The following is an 18,663-nucleotide window of genomic DNA, read 5'->3' on the forward strand; positions in this document are numbered from 1 at the left end:
TTTCACTGTATTTTCCTGAGTGTAATAATATTAATCCCTTCTTAAGAATTGGGATGCTTGAGTCCCTAGGGTGTTTCATTACTCCATAGTTATACTACCATACCTTAAAGAAAAATAAACTGTCCCCTCATCAAAGATTCCCTTTATACTTTTTGCCTTGACAATGTGGCAGCCACTTGCCATTTCTGGAACAAGAAACAGCCATCAAGTTACCAGCAAGAGGACAGTGATTTAATTAATGTTGTGATTTTACCAATTCTGCCTTGTCAGTAAGCTTTAATAATGGATGTTAATGAAAGTACCTAGTTTTAACATATCAATATTATTCACATTGCAAGATCACCTAGAAATCACACCACAAAGTGGCTTACATTGTCCCAGCAAATAGAGTAATGAAATAACAATAAGCAGCCCCCGTTGAAAAGGGGTTTAAAAATTTGAAAAACAAACAAACAAACAAAATTCCTCAAACAAAGAAATAAAACAAAAACCCCATCCACCAAACTTGGTATCGTTTAGGAAAAATTGTGAAATTCCACCTTTCATTTACCCGAAACTGGGATAGTGCAGTGTGAGGAGGAGGATATTTTTTTCTCAGATGTTTCCAGGATGTTTTGGAAAACTCCACAATCCCATTATCATTTATTCGTATTATCAGTGAACATGTAAACACACAGGCCAAAGAAGTAAAGGCTCTGGTTGACAATGCAGCAGCATACAAATTGCAAGAATGCAAGACTTTCACAATATTTAGAAACCTCTTATTAGCTTTTTACCTTTCATCTCTCACCCTTCTAGCACACTATGCCCTGCAGCAATGCCGTATTTCCCATCAGTCAATCGAAAAGGCAAGTGACCTGAGCAAACAGTGCGCCAGACACTGACTGATAAGAAGCACATAGTCCATCCAGAACAGCACACTGGTAGGACAGACAAGGAGACACACACAGCTGGTGATTAGAAGAAAACATAGGTGAATGCATGGAGATAAGAAAATCCATCCTGCCTACAGCAATACCTCTTTGTTAAAAATCAGAGAAACAGATCTAGTCATCACTAGTAACAGAAGTGAGGGATTGGACCTGAGTACCTTCTGTATTATAGGAAAAAATACATTAATCAATCCATTCCATATCCAAAAAAAGTGAAGGTAAATGAAGAGAGTACAGAAAGTACACTTATTAAAAAAATGCTTTGTGGCAGCATCTACATTTCAAATTGGTTTTGGGAATGACACCTCTGTTCCTAGTATCAATTAAGGATTCAATACTTCTAAACAAACATGCATTTGGTATCTACTTCCTTTCAATTTTGAAATAGCTGTAATGCCAGTTCCTTCAGTCTCCACCTCTGTTCCTCACCTCTAAGCTTTTCATTACATACTAAATGCACTTCCGTAAATACTCTGGCAAACAGAAAACACAGTAACTTTCAGTTGAACAATTCTGCATAGCACCTTAACTAAGGACAGGACAGATCATCTGGTTTTCAGAAAATCAACACATTATAGATTGCAATATTCTTTGATGATACCAAATAAGGCTATTTTGAAACCATACATTTTTTTGTAAAACTCTTTCTGAAACACATTCCACTATCTGTTCATTATTATGAGCTTTATTAGAAAATTTTTAGTATTAGAAAATACATTGTAAACACCACATTTGTTGGACACCAAGAAATACACTAGTAATAGTTTGGACAGTATCTGAATTCAAGTGCTTCATATTTCAGAAAACATTTTTAACACATAATTTTGACTTCTTTAGGCGAATGTGGAGCATTTTTATGGTTTACCTCCAGCTGGCAACTAAGTACCATTCAGCTGCTTGCTCATTATTTCCTTGAGTGTGATGGGAAGAAGACTCAGAAAAAAAATTTCAAAAACTCATGGGTTGAGGTAAGAACAGTTAATCAGTGGGGAAAAAAATAGAATGAAATATTATAATAAAATTCTAATTATTTATAATTGGAATTTATAATATGAAAATTTATAATAAAATTCCCCCCCACAACAACAGCAAATAAGTAAACCCCAAAAACAAGTGATGTGCAATGCAATTGCTCACCACCCTCTGACCAATGCCCAGCCTGTTTCCAAGAAGTGGTTGGTCACTTCCAGAGAAGCTCTCCTCCCCCCTTTCCCCCTCCCTCAGTTTCCATACTGAACATGACATCCTGTGGTATGGAATATCCCTTTGGCCAGTTTTGGTCTGCTCTCCTGGCTGTGCTCCCTCCCAGCTTCTTGTGCAGCTCCTCATTCACAGAGCATGAGACACTGGAAAGTGCTTGACTTAGAGTAAGCACAACTTAGCAACAACCCAACCATCAGTGTGCTATCAATGTTGTTCTCATGCTGAATCCAAACCACAGCACTGTACCAGCTGCTAAGAAGAAAATGAATTCTATCCCAGCTGAAACCAGGACAAGCATATAAAAATGCTACCAAGCAACTACAGTGGCAGCAGAGCTGTTCTCTGCATGTGTTCCAGTACAGTTAGTTGGCTTTACTGTCTTCTCTGACTCTCTGAAGCATTACAAGTGGGGAAGCTTGCACTCTTCTCATATTGCTGAGGTGTGACCACTCATGTTCTCTCTGAAAAAGTGGAATCAAGCATACCTTCAAATGCCTCCCAAGCCACTTCCCAGTTCCAGCCTCAAGAAAAACCCAAAGCGATATCATTCCACCTACCAGCCTAGACTTCTGCAGAAAGAAAATCTAGGAGCAGAGATCAAAAACAAACCATGGTGTTACCTAAACAGAACACAAGTCCAGGTTATGTTGTAGCACACATTCAGAGACAGGTTAGCTACTGCCAATGACTCCTCTGTGGGTAAAGACTTCCTGGGCGGGCAACTAGGGGGAGGAATAAACAATCTGTATTGCTCTAAACATGTACTTGCCAAAGAAAGAATGTTACAAAATATAGCACCTCTTGTATAAACTGGATGTCTTTCATATTGTCTTATGTAAATGATTTTATTAACAGATCTCTACAGTTTAAGCAGTCAAGCTTTGTGTCTGGCATCACTTAATGCCCTGCCAATCCTGCTCAGGCTGCAGCTCAGGGACAGGATGGTGGGCAGGCAGATGGGCCTGTCCTGTTTCCAGTCCTCAGTCCAGCTCCGCTGTCTGGGCCTGCCTGAAGAGAACTCCCATCACAGCCAGCAGGCTACTACACAAAGATCACTGCAGGCATTAAGGTCACCAATACCAGTGTAAGATTTAAAAAATATTGTGTAAAAGGACAGTGTGCATCTGTCAGCATTTCACTACATGGCTGGACCCGTCTCTATTTCCTCTCTATGCCTCAACTAGTCTTTTTCACAATAGATAAGCATTTTAAGTGTAAGCTTTTGGAGTTGGAAAAAACTCCCAGATAAAAAACAAATTCTGTTACCAACCAGAAAACGAAAATATATAATTTCAGTAACATAATGCTACATGTGATAAAGGAATAATGTACTAAGAAATCTAAAAATATATACATTTTTTAAAAAATTCTTATTTCCACATACCTTATTTAAAAAGCAGTGTGAGAATTACAAACCTTGCTGCTAAAGTGTTCTTAGTTTTCATAAATAATTACATTCAAAGCAGACTACTCCTTCATCTAGTACAAGTCAGCCTCATGCTAGGAAAATTAACGATACGTTGAAAACTGTACACTTACATTCTAGTCAAACATACAGAATGACCAGTTCATATCATCACTGACAGCCTGTTGCCACCAAAGACATTTGGTTTTGGTTCTTCCCAGAATATTTACTGCAGCCCTGAGAATGTAGAAAGTTCTTTAAGACAAATATTATACAAAATTTGGATCAGTAACAAAGAAAAATGAAAACATTCCGAAAGAATGACAAAGCACAGGGGAAAAGAACTATTGTGAAGTCAATAGTTTCAAAACCAAACACCCACTCATAACTGGCAATGTTTAAGCCATAGAGAACAAAAATGCCTGCCCAGAAATGACATGTCAGCTAACACTGAAATGTGAGTTGCAGGAAGAAAAGAGAAAAATGCTTACCTGTGAATAGAAAAAGAAGCAATAGACCTAATGAGGGATGCCACTGCTCCAACTTTAGCAGCTTCCACTGCTCCCTGTAACCTGTATTGCACAGTTTCACCATAACTGATGAAAGGTTCATTGTAGACGACAATCTTCCCCTTGGCCTCCTGAGCTCTTTTGTGCAGTTCATCAAATGAGGCTACGACTATGACTTCCGCTGTAATTCCTGAAAGAAAGTATTACAGTGGCTTTAGCAATGCTTGCCTGTAGCTCTCCTATGGCCACTTCTAACAGACAGAAAAGCATGCACTGTACAGAACTCAGGAAACCAGCATTAATTTTTTTCCTGAAAAAGGAAGACTATGTGAAATGTTTCATCAGGGATTGGTACTAAATAGATGTAATAGCACCCTGATCAAGTACACACACCTCTGTAAACTATGCTATCAGGCTGGTATTAAAACAGCTTGAAGGGCAAGAAGGATACATGGGGGGAATTTTATTCTCTGCATGTGCTTTAATGCCTCATTGTAATCACTTATAGTACAAAAACATTTGCAAAAGCTGCCTATGGGATTAATTAAAAAAAAAAGAAAAAGATAGTAATCTTTTCATGGAAATGTTTTGATATGTTGCTAAACAACTTAGCTTAACGTAAGACAGCTGGAAGCCCGTATTTTTAGACCGTAACTATTATAAAATGATTTAATCCATAATTGAAATTAAATTAAAGCTCTGCAGTGTCAACAAATTTTGCAATGTGAATAATAACAGCAACAACAATAATAATGATATTAATATCTTCATATTTAATTCAAGAGAATATAACATTTCTATTGGATCTCCTTCTGGGAGTTTCCCCAGGAATCCACATTTCCGAGGTCATGATACAGAAAACGCAGGCAGGTTCTTCTACAGGACTATTCACACATGGTAAGTTAGATCCCACCCAGTTCTTTGTTTTTAATAGTTGGAATAGTTTTAAATTGCTGTATTATCTTACTTGAAAACACAAAGAATGTTATAGATAAGCCAGAGAATCCTTCTAACTTTTAAGGACATTAATTGAGGAATTATATTTCACAGCATTTGAGAAGTAGTTTATTAAAATGGCCACAATGCTTAAAATTCAAATTTGTTGATTGGTTACAGAGATAAGTAGAGACTGCTTAACAACATGGGCTGGTACTTTGCTTCTAAATACAGAAGAAGTAATGGATGTCTGAAATTTTAGTGTTGTACATTTCACTTAAAAGTCACAAAATACATCAGTGAAAACTGAAACGAATAACAAATCCTCTAGCAAGGATTTGTCAGAATAAAGTGAAACTATCATGTTTTTAAGAATAAAATTATTCTTCTTGAAGAAGTCCCTTTTTTTGGTTGCTTGTTGTTTTTTTGTGTGCGTGGAATAAGAATTATTTAGAGGATTTCAAAGACTTGTATTTAAGACCATAATACACGAGAAAAACTCATAGAAAAATAGGAAGGTAATGTCTCCCAGCATCAGTGCACCCAGGCTCATGGCTTAAGATGAAACTACACTTCAAAACCTTAAATAAACCATTCCACAGAAGTTTGCTTTCATTAGAGTGTACCACTAAGAGTTCAACTGACATTTACTGCTACAACAAAAGTGAGTTTTAGCTACAAAAATAACCTAGTGTGAGAGGCATAAAAATTTTAACTATTCAGATTCTTACCTTAACCTGGCAGTGTTTTAGAGAGGCAAACCATAGAATCACCTTCACATATTACTAGCTGCTGTTTGCAGGCAGGTGAGCATACTAACAGACTCCAGCTGCTTGTAATTAATGGCAGGTTCAGCTGCCTAGCTAAGGAACATCCCAGCAACAGGATCATTTTGGGTATGAAACCATGCCACTGGAAATAAAGCCAGGTATCTGCAAAATTTCATTTTCCACAAGAGAAGTCATGGTCTCAGTAGGTTGATACTGCAATTTCTATTTCATATTAGCTCTCCCCAGTGCTCCACTTGGATCGTGCAGCAGGCACTGGAAGGACGCACGTCTTGGTGGCTGTTCGTCAAAGGAAGCGAGGAGTGTAACTCTTCTGGGCATTACTGCATAGATGAACAAACACCACCTCTGAAAAGTTTTTTAAGAAAGCTCCAGACAGCTAGTAACTATCTATAATTCCTAAGAAATTTATGGCCCTTCCTAGATGACAGGCATCAGGAGTTTGTACAGTGAGACTTACTGGGAATTTGTGCTAAGGGAAAGCTAAGGGAAAGAACACAGAGTTGCAAACTCTAGCTCAGTATCTCTACCCTTGAATGTCCCCAAAGAAGCTAAATAAAGCCATCCTTTGATAAAACAAAACAAACATTCTCTCTGCAAGTTTAACTTAATGGCAGCATGGTATACATTAAAGCGTGAATTACAGTGCTTTCTGTAAAACTTCACTCTTGTGTAGCTTCTGATTAATTCAATTACTCACGTGCATTTAAGTGCCAATTTATACCATTTCAGATTCTTCAACTGAAGAGACAAGAGCAATGTTTATCTTTGTGGACACACACAAACCACCCTTAAACCTTCTGTGCAAAAGGGGAAATTAAACAAAAACCCCAATAGTTTACCTGTTTAAGGAGAACGAGTTATTCCCTTTAGAAACTGGAAATGTCTCACCTTACTGAACCTTTAAGCAAATTAATAGAAATCTATCCTAGTGTCTCCTACCAATTCAGTGCCTCATGGCTCTGCTTCCCATGTGGAAAGATATTGTCTCTCTTTCTTGCACCTATCATTATGTTACTGGCTGTGTGTTATTGAACAGAATTCTTCAGAAACCCCATGTAAGGAGGAAGACAGATTGCCTGCTTACTTAAGCAAGCTATAAAGATTATAACCCACACAGTCCAAGAGATGAATAAAGAGTATTTGGGGAATTAGCTAAGTAAAGGGCATGAATCATAGAAAGCAGAATTACAAACATGATAAACTTGGCTGAGTGTATAAAGCTGAAGACTATTTGTTTGATCTCATCACATGAAACATATTGTTGGGTTGGGCAAGTGAGCAACAGAATCTAGGTAGTACTATAGGTTTCCTCTCATTTCTCATATTAAACAGCAAATTGTACCTGGTTGCTTCTGAGAATTAAGGTATGGGAAGGGTGTTAATGGTGGGAACAAGCAGGCAAATCTCAATTACCAACAAAAATATATTTTACAAAGTCCTCTGTACCCTGAAATGCATGTTTCTATCTCAAAACTTGAATATGCCACACCTCTGATGATCACATTGCCAATTGGAATAAGCAGCATGATACGCATTAGCAATCTAAAATCGGTCACAGACGGGATGGACACAAGACCAATTTTATATATATATATATATATATATATATATATGTGTGTGTGTGTGTGTGTATGTGTGTATATATATGTAAAAGCACCCATAAATCAGCTGTGTGTAACACTGCCATATATAAGAAGTCTGATTCTTGGCATGAACAAATCTGTCTGGAGAGTCACCACCTCACAGCTGTTTACCTGCCAGCAATGATGCAAGGAGTAGATTAGTTCAAACGGATTCCTCACAAGATAACTTCTTCTCCACAAGATTAACTGCAGCTAATATTTAAGTCATTTTAGTATCTAGAGATAAGCATCTATCTGTGTTAGTAACAGGTTTCAGTGAAGAGAAAGAAAAAAAGGAAAATCCATCCTATTATCAGATTTTAAGAACTGGTGAATCTTTATTAAAACATCAATGAAATTTCATACAGAATACATTTTTATTTATTAGTATCCCAGAAACACTCTCTTCATAAACACACAGAAATTCAATCAAGTTAGTTACAATCTATTACTACATTAAAAGGATTTAGTAAACCCAGAAAGAAGTATTATTTGCATACTGTTTAATCTTACTGGATACCAATTTGCTCACTACTTAACTATGGCCTTACTTTCTTCTTTTTTCCCCCCAGTCTCATTTTTGTCATCCAGTTAATAGCATCAGTACCTTGGAGATCCAGTTACAAAGCCAAATTCAGTCATCATTTATTTAACAATGAATTATTTTCAATAGCAGCAAGCAAGCAACTCACTCCTATGTACCTCCCAAACTCCATTTACTTCACACTAAAGTAAGAATTATGATTTCTTCTACAAATCACACTACAGAATGGTGATGCTATTGATCCACATGCACTGAAGCTGCCACCATCAAATAAATAAGCTGATGAGCAAGGCAATTTTTGCTTAAAACAATTAAAATACAGTAATTTTAAGCCTAGACAAAACAAAGCTGGAAAAGAAATATCAACACAAAAAGTCAACAACATACCTAATTGTTCTGATAACTGTGGAAATTTTGAAACTGGAGATGTATCTGAAACATGTCCTGGCCTCTGCAGTCATGAAGACAAGAGGGAGACAGAATGCTACCTCCCCATTCATCAGACCCAGACACCAGGGTATCGGGACAGGAAATCAAGAGAGCTCTTCATGGTAGAGCAAGGGCAACAACACACAAGCACAGTGCCTGAAATCCATGTGCTGATTGCAGCCCTGCCTCACAGAGCAGCAAGGTCAGGCCACCCTCATACCTCATTTCCTGCAACATCCCAGATTTCTCTGTTTCTACATCAGCTCTCCCCACAAAGCTAATTTAGCCCAAAAGCTGCTTCATCAAGGTACACTGTATTTCATGCTGACCCTAAACACACGAAGGCAGTAGCCTCAAGCTTTTCTTACCTTAGCCTGGCTATTCCCATTGTCCTTCAGACTTGATCCTCTCTCCACATTAAAAGTACCATGCCCATGCTTCTTTCAGATACAGCTCATGAGCACTGTCTTGTGCCCATTTGCAAGGTAGTTTCTTTCACAGAGTTACAGAGAACCTAGAATTTTTTTGCATGGGTCACAGGATACAAAGGTAGATGTGCATATCTGGAGATAAGGTAGTTGTTGGGACCGGTCTAAGGAAAGAAGGTCTCGGGGAATGGAGGGAAAAGGCAAATATATTCTTCAAAGCTAAGTAAGATTAGGGACTTGGAATTATATCCTTTTTTAAGTTCAATATCCTCTAAAATCAGCTCAGAAAACATTTTCCTCCTCAACTTCTATCATACCTCTCTTAAAAACATGTCGCTTTCTAACACTCTCCAGGAATTAGTTCAGCTTTCCTGCAATGCTCCACAAAATTCAACTAGATTTTCAGAAAAACAAACCCAAATTCTTTGTCTCTAATGACCTCATCCAATTAAGGTTTCATGTCAGGCTGAAGCAAATGAAAGATTAATATCATCACTTCTTTTTCTTTCTCATTCAAAAATTATTAGCATGTACTGAAAAATTGAAATATTCTAACACCTAGAAACACATTTGCTCTGTCAACACTTATAAATATGTAATAATATAAGACTTATAATATGAAGAAAATATTAAATATTTTAGGGGAACCGTGAAATGAAGAAGAGGGTTTTATCAGGAAGAAAGATTTTGTAAAATGTGAATAATACTTCTAGAAAATGTGACCTTCCTACTCTGTGGAACAGCAAAGAGAATTACTTCATGAAAATAAAATTACATAGGACAGTTATAAAAAAGGATATGAGGCTATTCAGCGCTGATGCATTGCACAGAGACTAAGTATATTGTACCATTCCTTAAGAACACAAAGAAAAATTAACAGTGTATAATAGTCACATTTTTGAAAAATATGATTTAAAATTTCCAGCAAGTACTGGCTCTCTTTAGAACAGTTTGGTTTCAATAATATGTAGCTTTCTGTGCAACACAAATCCTAGGAGAAAATGGGTTGGACCTAGCCCCCAGCACAAGGCCTTGGATGCCAAAAGAGCAGGGCAGCAGGTTAGGTTCTCCTGGGAGCAGCCCTGCACAGACCACAGGCTTGCTATGCATTGTATAGGGAGAATTAGACACTCAAAAACCAGATCCACAAAAATCAGTTGCTGAGAACACAGGTGCTCAAGGCAGGAAGTGCTGAGGACAACCATTCCCTCCTCAAGGTGCCAGTCACTGCCAGCTATTCCTTTGGATGAAGGGAACGTCGCCATCCAGCTGTGCACGCATACCCCACACATGCAGAAAATCATATTCAAATCCTGCCTTCATTAGCTTCAGCCTGGACTTAACATCCTTGAGGTAACCACCCTCAACTCAGTGACACTGCAAAAGAACAAGACCCGAAAATCCAATTTTTTGCCATTGGCAATCCACACAGTTCACGCAAACATTCGTTAAAGCAGCGGCTGGATCCGATGTTCTTCCCAGACAGCACGTCCACCTCAAAGCCATGCAGCTACTCCCACTCTCCAAATCTTTGAAACGCTACTGCACTAACTTTTAGCCCAGATGCTGGGTCACTGAAGACCAGTGTCTAAGGTCCTTCAGGGATCTCATCTTTTACATTCCAAGAAAAATGGTAGCATAATTACCATAGCACAAGCAGTGCTGCTTTAAGTAATAATAAACAATCCAGGCACGCAATACTGAGGCTCGTGGTCTCAAGATGTCGATCAATAGCTCCTCACACATGAAAGAAGAGGCATCCAGTGAAGACAGGAGGGCTTTGCCATGCACTGTGCTCTCATGCCTACAACTCTCTCCATCCCCTGTTCTCAGCACTGAACCCCTCATTAAAGGGGTACCCAAGGCCCTCCAGAAGGATCACATTTTCTTCCAGGAGATCAGTGGTTATCCAAGATGCTGGCAGCTCAGGGGTAAATCCTCTGATACACATTAAAAATAACTTTTTGTTGGCCTTTTGTTTATCTAGCTGAATCCCCTAATCCACTTCACCACTGAGAAAAGAAAGAGGAGGGTCAACACTGGGGGCAAAATGCATCAGCCAGGACTGGGGCCAGACCACTTCTTTCAGCAACATCCCTGGTTTAATAAAATGGTGGACCTACAGCAACAGCATACACCAACAACTTCAAGACAACATGCATTATTCCCATTTTATACATAACAGGCTGGAACTATTTTCATATTATCTAACTCCAAAACTCCTATCACCTTCTGTAAGAGCACAGCTGGACCAAACATTGACAATTAAACAAAAAAACCCCTCCATGACTTGAAGACAAAAACTAGGAAAAAGTCTGCCAATACATCATGTGTATATTATTTCAGTTTTGCTGCAACCAACAGTACACAAAAACCAGAGACTGTTCCTTTCCTTGAGGAGACATTTCAGGGCAGGCTGCTCTGAAGTTGGTTCTGCTTGTCAGTACTCCTTTAAAATTAAAGGGCATGGTCACCCATCAGGATAAAAAAAGTGCATCTTAAAACACATGCAAAAAAATGAATTCTTTGATACTTTATGGTCAAACATCTGCTAAACTACTACTTTCCTTCAATTATGGGATTCTCAAAGCAACAATTATATCTATTTTCCTCAGAATTTGGGGGATAAAATCAGTACTACCAGAAATCAACAGTCTCTCTCTCTATATATATATCTATGCTTGCCAATGTTGAAACACTGAAAATTAGAGAAGGACATTGACTAAATATGGTAAATCTCTAGTTTTCCAGCTCCCAAAACTGAGCTCTTCTAACATTCAATCCTGTTTATTACCTAGGAATCCATTTCTTCGAGGTGATGACTGTTTTCAGTCTCTGCTGATTTCTGGAAATCCAGGTCACTCTGTTTCATGTTTCTTGTCTTCCTGTCACTAAAGTGCGCCATAAAGTTACTCCCTCCTTGTAAGGAGATCAAAGGAAGTGAAAACTTTCTCTTTGACGCAACACCTTCACATCTTGGAATACACTTGGAGAGGGAGACCATTGGGTGTTTTTCCTCTTCAGTAGAAAAATCTAACCTTTTCTGTACTCTCCCCTTTTTTTGCTGTGTAAATCAGATGGAATCTGGGAACTCGACATCCTGGCATATTTCCCAGTCATGAAGGAGAAAGTAGGATTTTATCCCCAAGATCACAAGGTACTGAAAAACCTCCTGCACATCATCCAACTGTTCTGTATCTAAGCCAATGTGGGCAAATCTCATCAAATCAAATAGATGAGGAAAGCTCTGTGCACATCCCAGTAGGGTTTCAATGCCATAGGCATGAGTTAGATAGAAGACCTGCAGGAAGAGACGCTCCTGGTATCCTGGAGTCAGTGCTGGCTTGGACTCCATAGCTAAAAATACTGCTGCTTTTTAGAGCTTCCTGTTCCTGCTCTGAAGGACTGCAGATTTTTTTCCACACTCCCATGGTGTATGCTGAAATGGAAAGTAACAAACCTCAGCATGTGCTGTAGTCATTGGGTCACTCTTAGGAAACACTGGTTTGGATTTCCATGGACAGAAAGGAAAATAATTTCCTGAATTTCCAGCATCCAAAGCCAGGTTTCTAATTGCTGTTAGGCTATTGCCATGTTAATGAAGAGCCCTCCAGAGCACTTGCTCGGGGTGCTGAGCTCCAGGAGGAGCTCTGAGGGAACCAAAGGCCACCAAGTCCAGCACCAAGTTTTAAGTTTCTGCCCATTGTTAAGCTAAATTTCTGACAATTCCTATTGTCTTAGCTTCTCAGATCACAAGCCTGGGGCCAAATCATGGGAAGGGAGGAATACAAGACATAACTGAGAAGGTGAAAAAACAAGAAATGGTCTCCTGTACCTCCTGCTGGGATGTGGGAGTCAGCCCCTCTCATCTTAACCCCATTCCTAGACCTTAAAAGACAAGAAGTCCAACCAATGCCATCCTCTGTCTCTAGGCATCAGTAGTGTCAAGGAAGGGATCTGTTTGGGCTATACCAAGACAGTGGTTTGTAAACAGAGGGGTCTGAAACATATCCTGATAGGAACACTGACTTAAAACATGCAGTTAACTATCAAGCTAACACCAAACAACCAGGGATCATCTGCACAGTCCACTTTAGGGCAGCTGTGAAGGAACCAAAGAATCATCATAGAGCCAACATCTGAAGGACAGTCTTCAGCCTTTAAAACATCCCTCTGCCAAAGCTCAGCACAGCAGCAGTAGATGTCCCTAGTCTGATCCCATGTAACAACAGTACTGTAATGACAGGATAACTGGCATCAGGCATCTCACACTGAGTTGCATTATTTTGATTACAGGAAGACTCACACTCCCACAGCTTCTTGGCTAATACAAGATGTATCAGAACTGCTGATAATCCCTCAGAGGGAAACTGTTCAACTATTTCTGATGTGATTTAGGGCAGCCTTCTATCCCTTTTTCTTAGGAATAAGGCACTGTGGCAATCCTCAGAAGTGATAAGGCAGTGGTTTTAATAGTCTAACTACACATTTTTTATTCCATGCTTGGTATGAGTGAGTGTTCTAGGACAGCACTTTTCTGAACAGCACGCCTTCCGGTTCTCTTGCCCACAGAGGCTGGTGATGAGCAGCTCTTACCAGACATTTCCGTCAGCCAGGAGGATGGTCCAGTGATTGGAAGAACAAGAGCCAAGTGCTCACCAGGGACCAGCTACCCCACATAACCTTCTCAAGCACGAAAACCTGTCACAGCTTGCGCAGAGCAAGATGAGACCAGCAGAAATAAGAAAAGGCACAAATGGTAGGAGAGTCATAAGATAAGTAATTTAACCAAAAATATTCCAGAAAGTGTGAGAAACAGACCACTCTTTTGTGAGAGATCTCATTGCCGTAAAGTCTTCTAGCACCAACACATATACCTCTTCAGCAACATGGCAGATGTCAGAGGAAAGTAAAATTGTGAGAAAGAATGATGTGAAGTTTTTGAACACTACTCAGTATAAACCAGCACTGGATGATACGATCCTATCTTTCAACATATAGGATCTTTACCGATGAAAAATATCACAGTGTCCTGCAGTGGTAGGGAGGAGAAGAGAGATCCAGCACGCAAGAATTGTGCAGCAAGATTTCTTTCATTTAATTATTTTACAACTTTTTTACAGGCTTTTTTCTTCATAGTCTAATTGGTCAAAGGATCAGCCACCCCTTGGGGTGATTGGCTAAAAATCCTAAAACATCCATTGTCAAAATATTTTCCTACTGTACTATAAACAAGGTTTTGCAAGGTTGCAGGTGTTCATAACTTATAGAACTCTTCTAATATCTTCTGTGAGAGAGAAAAATATCTCACGGGACTGGAAAGAAGCAAGAGAAATTCTTGCTAGCTGCATATTTGTATCCACAGAAAAAGAAGGACGTAATTAGCCTCTGTGAGTATTTTTAACATGTAAATTCAGTAAATCTCTAAAAAAAAAAGGCAAACCTAGGAGTAAAACCAGGCAAGGGCAAAAAACTACACAACTAAGAAAGAGAAGTGAAAAACAGACTTTTTGGGATGTGAAGATGTTTGCCAAAATTAAATTGCAGGTTCCCTTTGCAGGTTCAGCAACACTTGCTAAACACCAAAAAACCCCTTCTAATTTTAGCTTACTTTTTAGGAAGCTTGATATAGGACTGGAAAGGATACAGAATAAGTTGTAGGCTTAAGCTTTGCTGTAAATATTCTCCTATCAAAGCACTAAACCTTGCACATATCATGGGACTAACAGATATTAATGGTTCTAGTTGCATTGCATTTAGGAATGGGTTTACCTCCATATGACAGAACTATCTCAGATAAACTGACAGCTGCAATTTTGCAAACCAAGTATGATTTATTCCAAGCATATCTTAAATTATCCAGTTCTATTTGTTGCATTTTGAAAGGCTAGATATTTTTTCTAAAAAAAACCAGCTTTTATACATTGTTTCATTTCAAACAGAAAGCTCGCTATCACAAAGATTTACAATTCATAAAAAAATTATGAGTATCATGTTAGGTTTTATTTCCTAAACTAAATTTATTTTCTCAAAAAGAAATACAAATGCTTTTGAAGTGGTCTAGGAATAAGCATATTGGTTTTTATGGAGAGCAGTCACAGAAGAAGGTTCTCATCTGGCCTTTAAAAAACAATTCTGAAAGCTTCACATCAATATGTACAAAAAGAGATCTTATAAATCATTTTGTTTGTAGACAAGCTAATATTTTGGGGTTTAAAAGAGCAGAATCTTGTTGAGCGCAGCTCATGGTTATTCTTGCCCCTGAGTAACATATCACACGTGATCATCTAAAAGGCAACACACAGTTCAGTAACAGGTAAGTGACAAAGTGAGCATGTAAGCAGTGTCACCAGGTAAGTTTCAAGGTGAACATGAGACAGGGAAGGAAAGGACACACAGATACCAACTGCCATGTTTAGCAAGGGGCTTGAACACTCCAAGCTCAGCTCCTTTTCCTGCTGTCTTTTTTTTTACTGGAGTTAAGGGCTAAGCTTGGCAAGATAGGGCAGCTGAAGAAAAGGAGAAATCATGTGTCAACTTGACACCCCATGGAAAACTTCTTTCCTGCCAACCACAATGGAGCACCAGAATCTTTGCAATGAGGTTCAGCTTCAACAAAACGGTATAAACTTAATGGAAAATTCAGGAATCAACTCTAATTTTACAAGCCTGTTCAACCCAACAGTACTAATATAAACTGCATCAGTCACAACCACACCATATAGAAAAATCCCAGGAGAACAGCACCTTGTTTTGCAGAACTATTACAGCAAGAAGAAAACCAGTCTGATGACTGAGAGAAGTTATTGGGGGTACAATACAGTTTGGTGTTAAAAAGCAAGTGATACGTAATTCCAAAAGGAAGAGTTACCTTCTGGAGGAGTTGCAATACTGTTCCCAAGTCCCAAAATAGCAATGCTGTGATTCCTTGGTTCCAGCATCACTGCAAACTCTTCTCCTCTTTCCCAGTGTGGTACTTTCACAGGCTCCAGATGCACATTTTCCAGCCCGTCTTTCTGCAGGGCACTGAACATGTATTTGATGGCTGCCTCTAAGTTTTTTGAACCACTGAGTCTAGGTCCTATGGTGTCAGCAAAAACTGCTAATCTTTCATAGGATCTGTTCTGAGCCTTTCCATGAACAGCAAGATCAATAATAGCCTTAGCAATATTAGTATAGCCAGCTATCTCATTTTTAATGTCTTCAAATGACTTCAGGGAACTGCCATATCTTCTCAAAGATTTCCCAGTATAGTGGTGTAACAAATTCATGAGAAATATTAAGAATAAGTACTTCATTTTTCTCTCTTTCTTCTTTTCCACAGATGGCCTGTTGGAGAGGCAAAAAGAAAAAAAAGCAAGTTTAAAAAATCATACACCTATCAGCAATACTTTTTGCTATTGGGATTGGCAGACAGAAATGAAATGAAAAGAAATTACTTTTTCATGCAAATGCTTTGATCAGAACTAGCAGGAAAGTAAACTCAAGTTGAAGACAGAGTTATTGAAAGCAAATGAAAAAGATACTTAGGCCACTGGACACAATCTTTGTTGCAGTCTTTAGAAATATCCTTGGAATGCTGCATCTCTTTAAATAAACACATTCTTCAATGAATCAAAACCCAGGGCTGCTCCCATGCAGGAGGAGTTTTGTATCTCCTTTCTGTTAGGAGCAGGACTTTTCAGAAGTGCCAAATCAAATGTCTTTACACAAAACATTCAGAGAAAAGCTTTTCTTAAAACTATTCATGAATAAAAAGTTCTTCTTAATCTCCATCTTCATAATCAGGAAAGTACTTTTTATTTTACTAAAAAGATGTAAGAGCGATTTAGATCCAATGCCTCCTGTGTAGTGGTTTTGGCTAAGTTAGAGATAATTTTCTGCTTATTAAGTGGTACAGTGCTGTGTTTTGGATTTAATATGAGAATAATGTTGATAACATGCTGATGTTTTGTTTGTTGCTGAGTAGTGCTTACCCTAAATCAAGGACTTTCCAGTGTCTCATGCTCTGCCAGTGAGGAACTGCACAAGAAGCTGTGAGGGAGCACAGCCAGGACAACTGACCCACACTGGCCAAAAGGATATTCCATACTAAATTCAGTACACAAACTGTGGGAGTTGAGTGGAAGGGGCTGATCACTTCTCAGGGAAAGGCTGATCAGCAGGTGATGAGCAATTGTATTGTGCATCACTTGTTTTTTTGGGTTTTATTTATTTTTTATTATTATAATCATTATTATTGTAAGACTCTACTTCTTTCCATCTACTAAACTGTTCTAACCTGAACCCATAAGTTTTTGTACCTCTTCTTCTGTGTCTTCTCCTTATATCACTGAGAGGTGGGAGGGGGAAGGGAGTGTGTGTCTGCATGGTACTTAGTTATCATCTGGGGTTAAACCATGCTAGAATATTAACAAGCTTTCTTTGGATCCTCTTCTGTCTTTCAGGGCTTTATTCCACAGGACTTATATCGAGCAAATCTTCAAAGAGGTCAAAGTCTTCTCTCATGAAATTCAGTGCTGTGATCTTGCTTTTTGACCTGCTCCTTGGATCCTGAACTCCATTATCTCATGTCACTGTAGCCAAGGCTGCCTTTGACCTTCACACCACAACCAGCCCTTCTTTCCTTTATGAAGTCCACCATAGCACCTCTCTTTGCTGGCTTCTCTATAACCTGTGTCAGGCACCTCCTGGGTTGCTTATAACCTGTGATGACCCTCCAGCAGATATTGGGATGGTTAAAGTACACCATGAGCAACAGGGCCTGTGAATGAGAAGCTACTTCTAGCAGTTAAGGCCTCATCTACTTATTCTTCCTGCTCAGGTGGCTTATAACACACAGCTGCTACAGTCACCCATACGGGTCTGCTCTTTAATCCTTATCCACAGGCCCTCTGTTGGCTCATCATCCATCCCCAGGCAGAACTCCAAGCACTACAGCTGTCCTCTCACATAACAGGCAACTCCAGTTCCTCTTCTTTCCACTCTGTCCTTCCTAAAGGGCATCTATCCATCCACTGCAGCATTTCAGTCATGTGAGCTATCCCTCCATGATCCCAACAAGATCACAGCCCTGCAACTGAGCACAGACCTCTAACTTCTTGATTTATTCCCCATGTTCAAAATCTTACTGTACAGGCACTTAGAAGCATAGATTTGTCAACAGAAACAAAAGAGGCAACCCACAATATTTATGAGAGCTTCTGATCAGCTCCCAAAAAGCAGGGATAACCCACCAGGCATGCACCCATAAGATGCCATCTGAAACGCTGGCTGTGCAGTGCAGAAATAAGACACAGAAAGAGTCAAAGTACTAACCATATTTCTAGGATCCATAAACCACCAGAATTCAGAAACAAACAAATAAACAGAAACACCCCAACACCCACAAAAACCACTCACACAATCATTTTGGAGTCACCAAGCCTAGCGCGTATGATAACCAACACAAGCTGCCAGCCTTCCATAGGCCTTTATGGGTCTCTTTACAAACAGCAATTTAAACAATAGCTTTAGCAATATAAGAATACTAAGCTATTCTCCTTAACTATTCAAATGTCGCCTAAGCTTGAGATCAAGGAAGTAATAAGTTCTTCACAGTGAAGCATAATTTTCACAAAACAACAAAAATCATCTATGATTTCATCTGTGAATGATGAATCTATCACAGAGATTTCAGCTCTCTCTTTGAGACAGACAGGGCAAAGGTCTCACACAACCAGGAGCAGAAGACTTGGGTTAGCTCAGGACACTGCCTGAGAACTGCAAAATGCCTTTTATAGTCTGAGTTACTGTTTATTTGTGGTTATACTACACAGAAGGTTATTGGTGTATTTTTATTGCGATGCTCTGCACTTTCTCCAT

General features: G+C 39.1%; 1 protein-coding gene across 1 annotated transcript in view; it reads right to left on the reverse strand.

Moving 5' to 3' along the window:
* Positions 1–16,161, reverse strand: part of CPQ (carboxypeptidase Q) — a 133,261-nt gene extending 117,100 nt beyond the window's left edge. Inside the window, exons 1-2 of the mRNA XM_008630694.2 lie at positions 15,671–16,161; positions 4,032–4,239 (exon numbers count right to left, since the gene is read on the reverse strand). Of these exons, the coding sequence (XP_008628916.1) occupies positions 4,032–4,239; positions 15,671–16,097 (635 nt within the window). The 5' untranslated portion in view covers positions 16,098–16,161. The remainder of the gene's footprint in view (positions 1–4,031; positions 4,240–15,670) is intronic.
* Positions 16,162–18,663: the final 2,502 nt, after the last annotated feature.

This window comes from Corvus brachyrhynchos, unplaced genomic scaffold (assembly GCF_000691975.1).
Source record: "Corvus brachyrhynchos isolate BGI_N302 unplaced genomic scaffold, ASM69197v1 scaffold302, whole genome shotgun sequence".
Taxonomy (NCBI): domain Eukaryota; kingdom Metazoa; phylum Chordata; class Aves; order Passeriformes; family Corvidae; genus Corvus; species Corvus brachyrhynchos.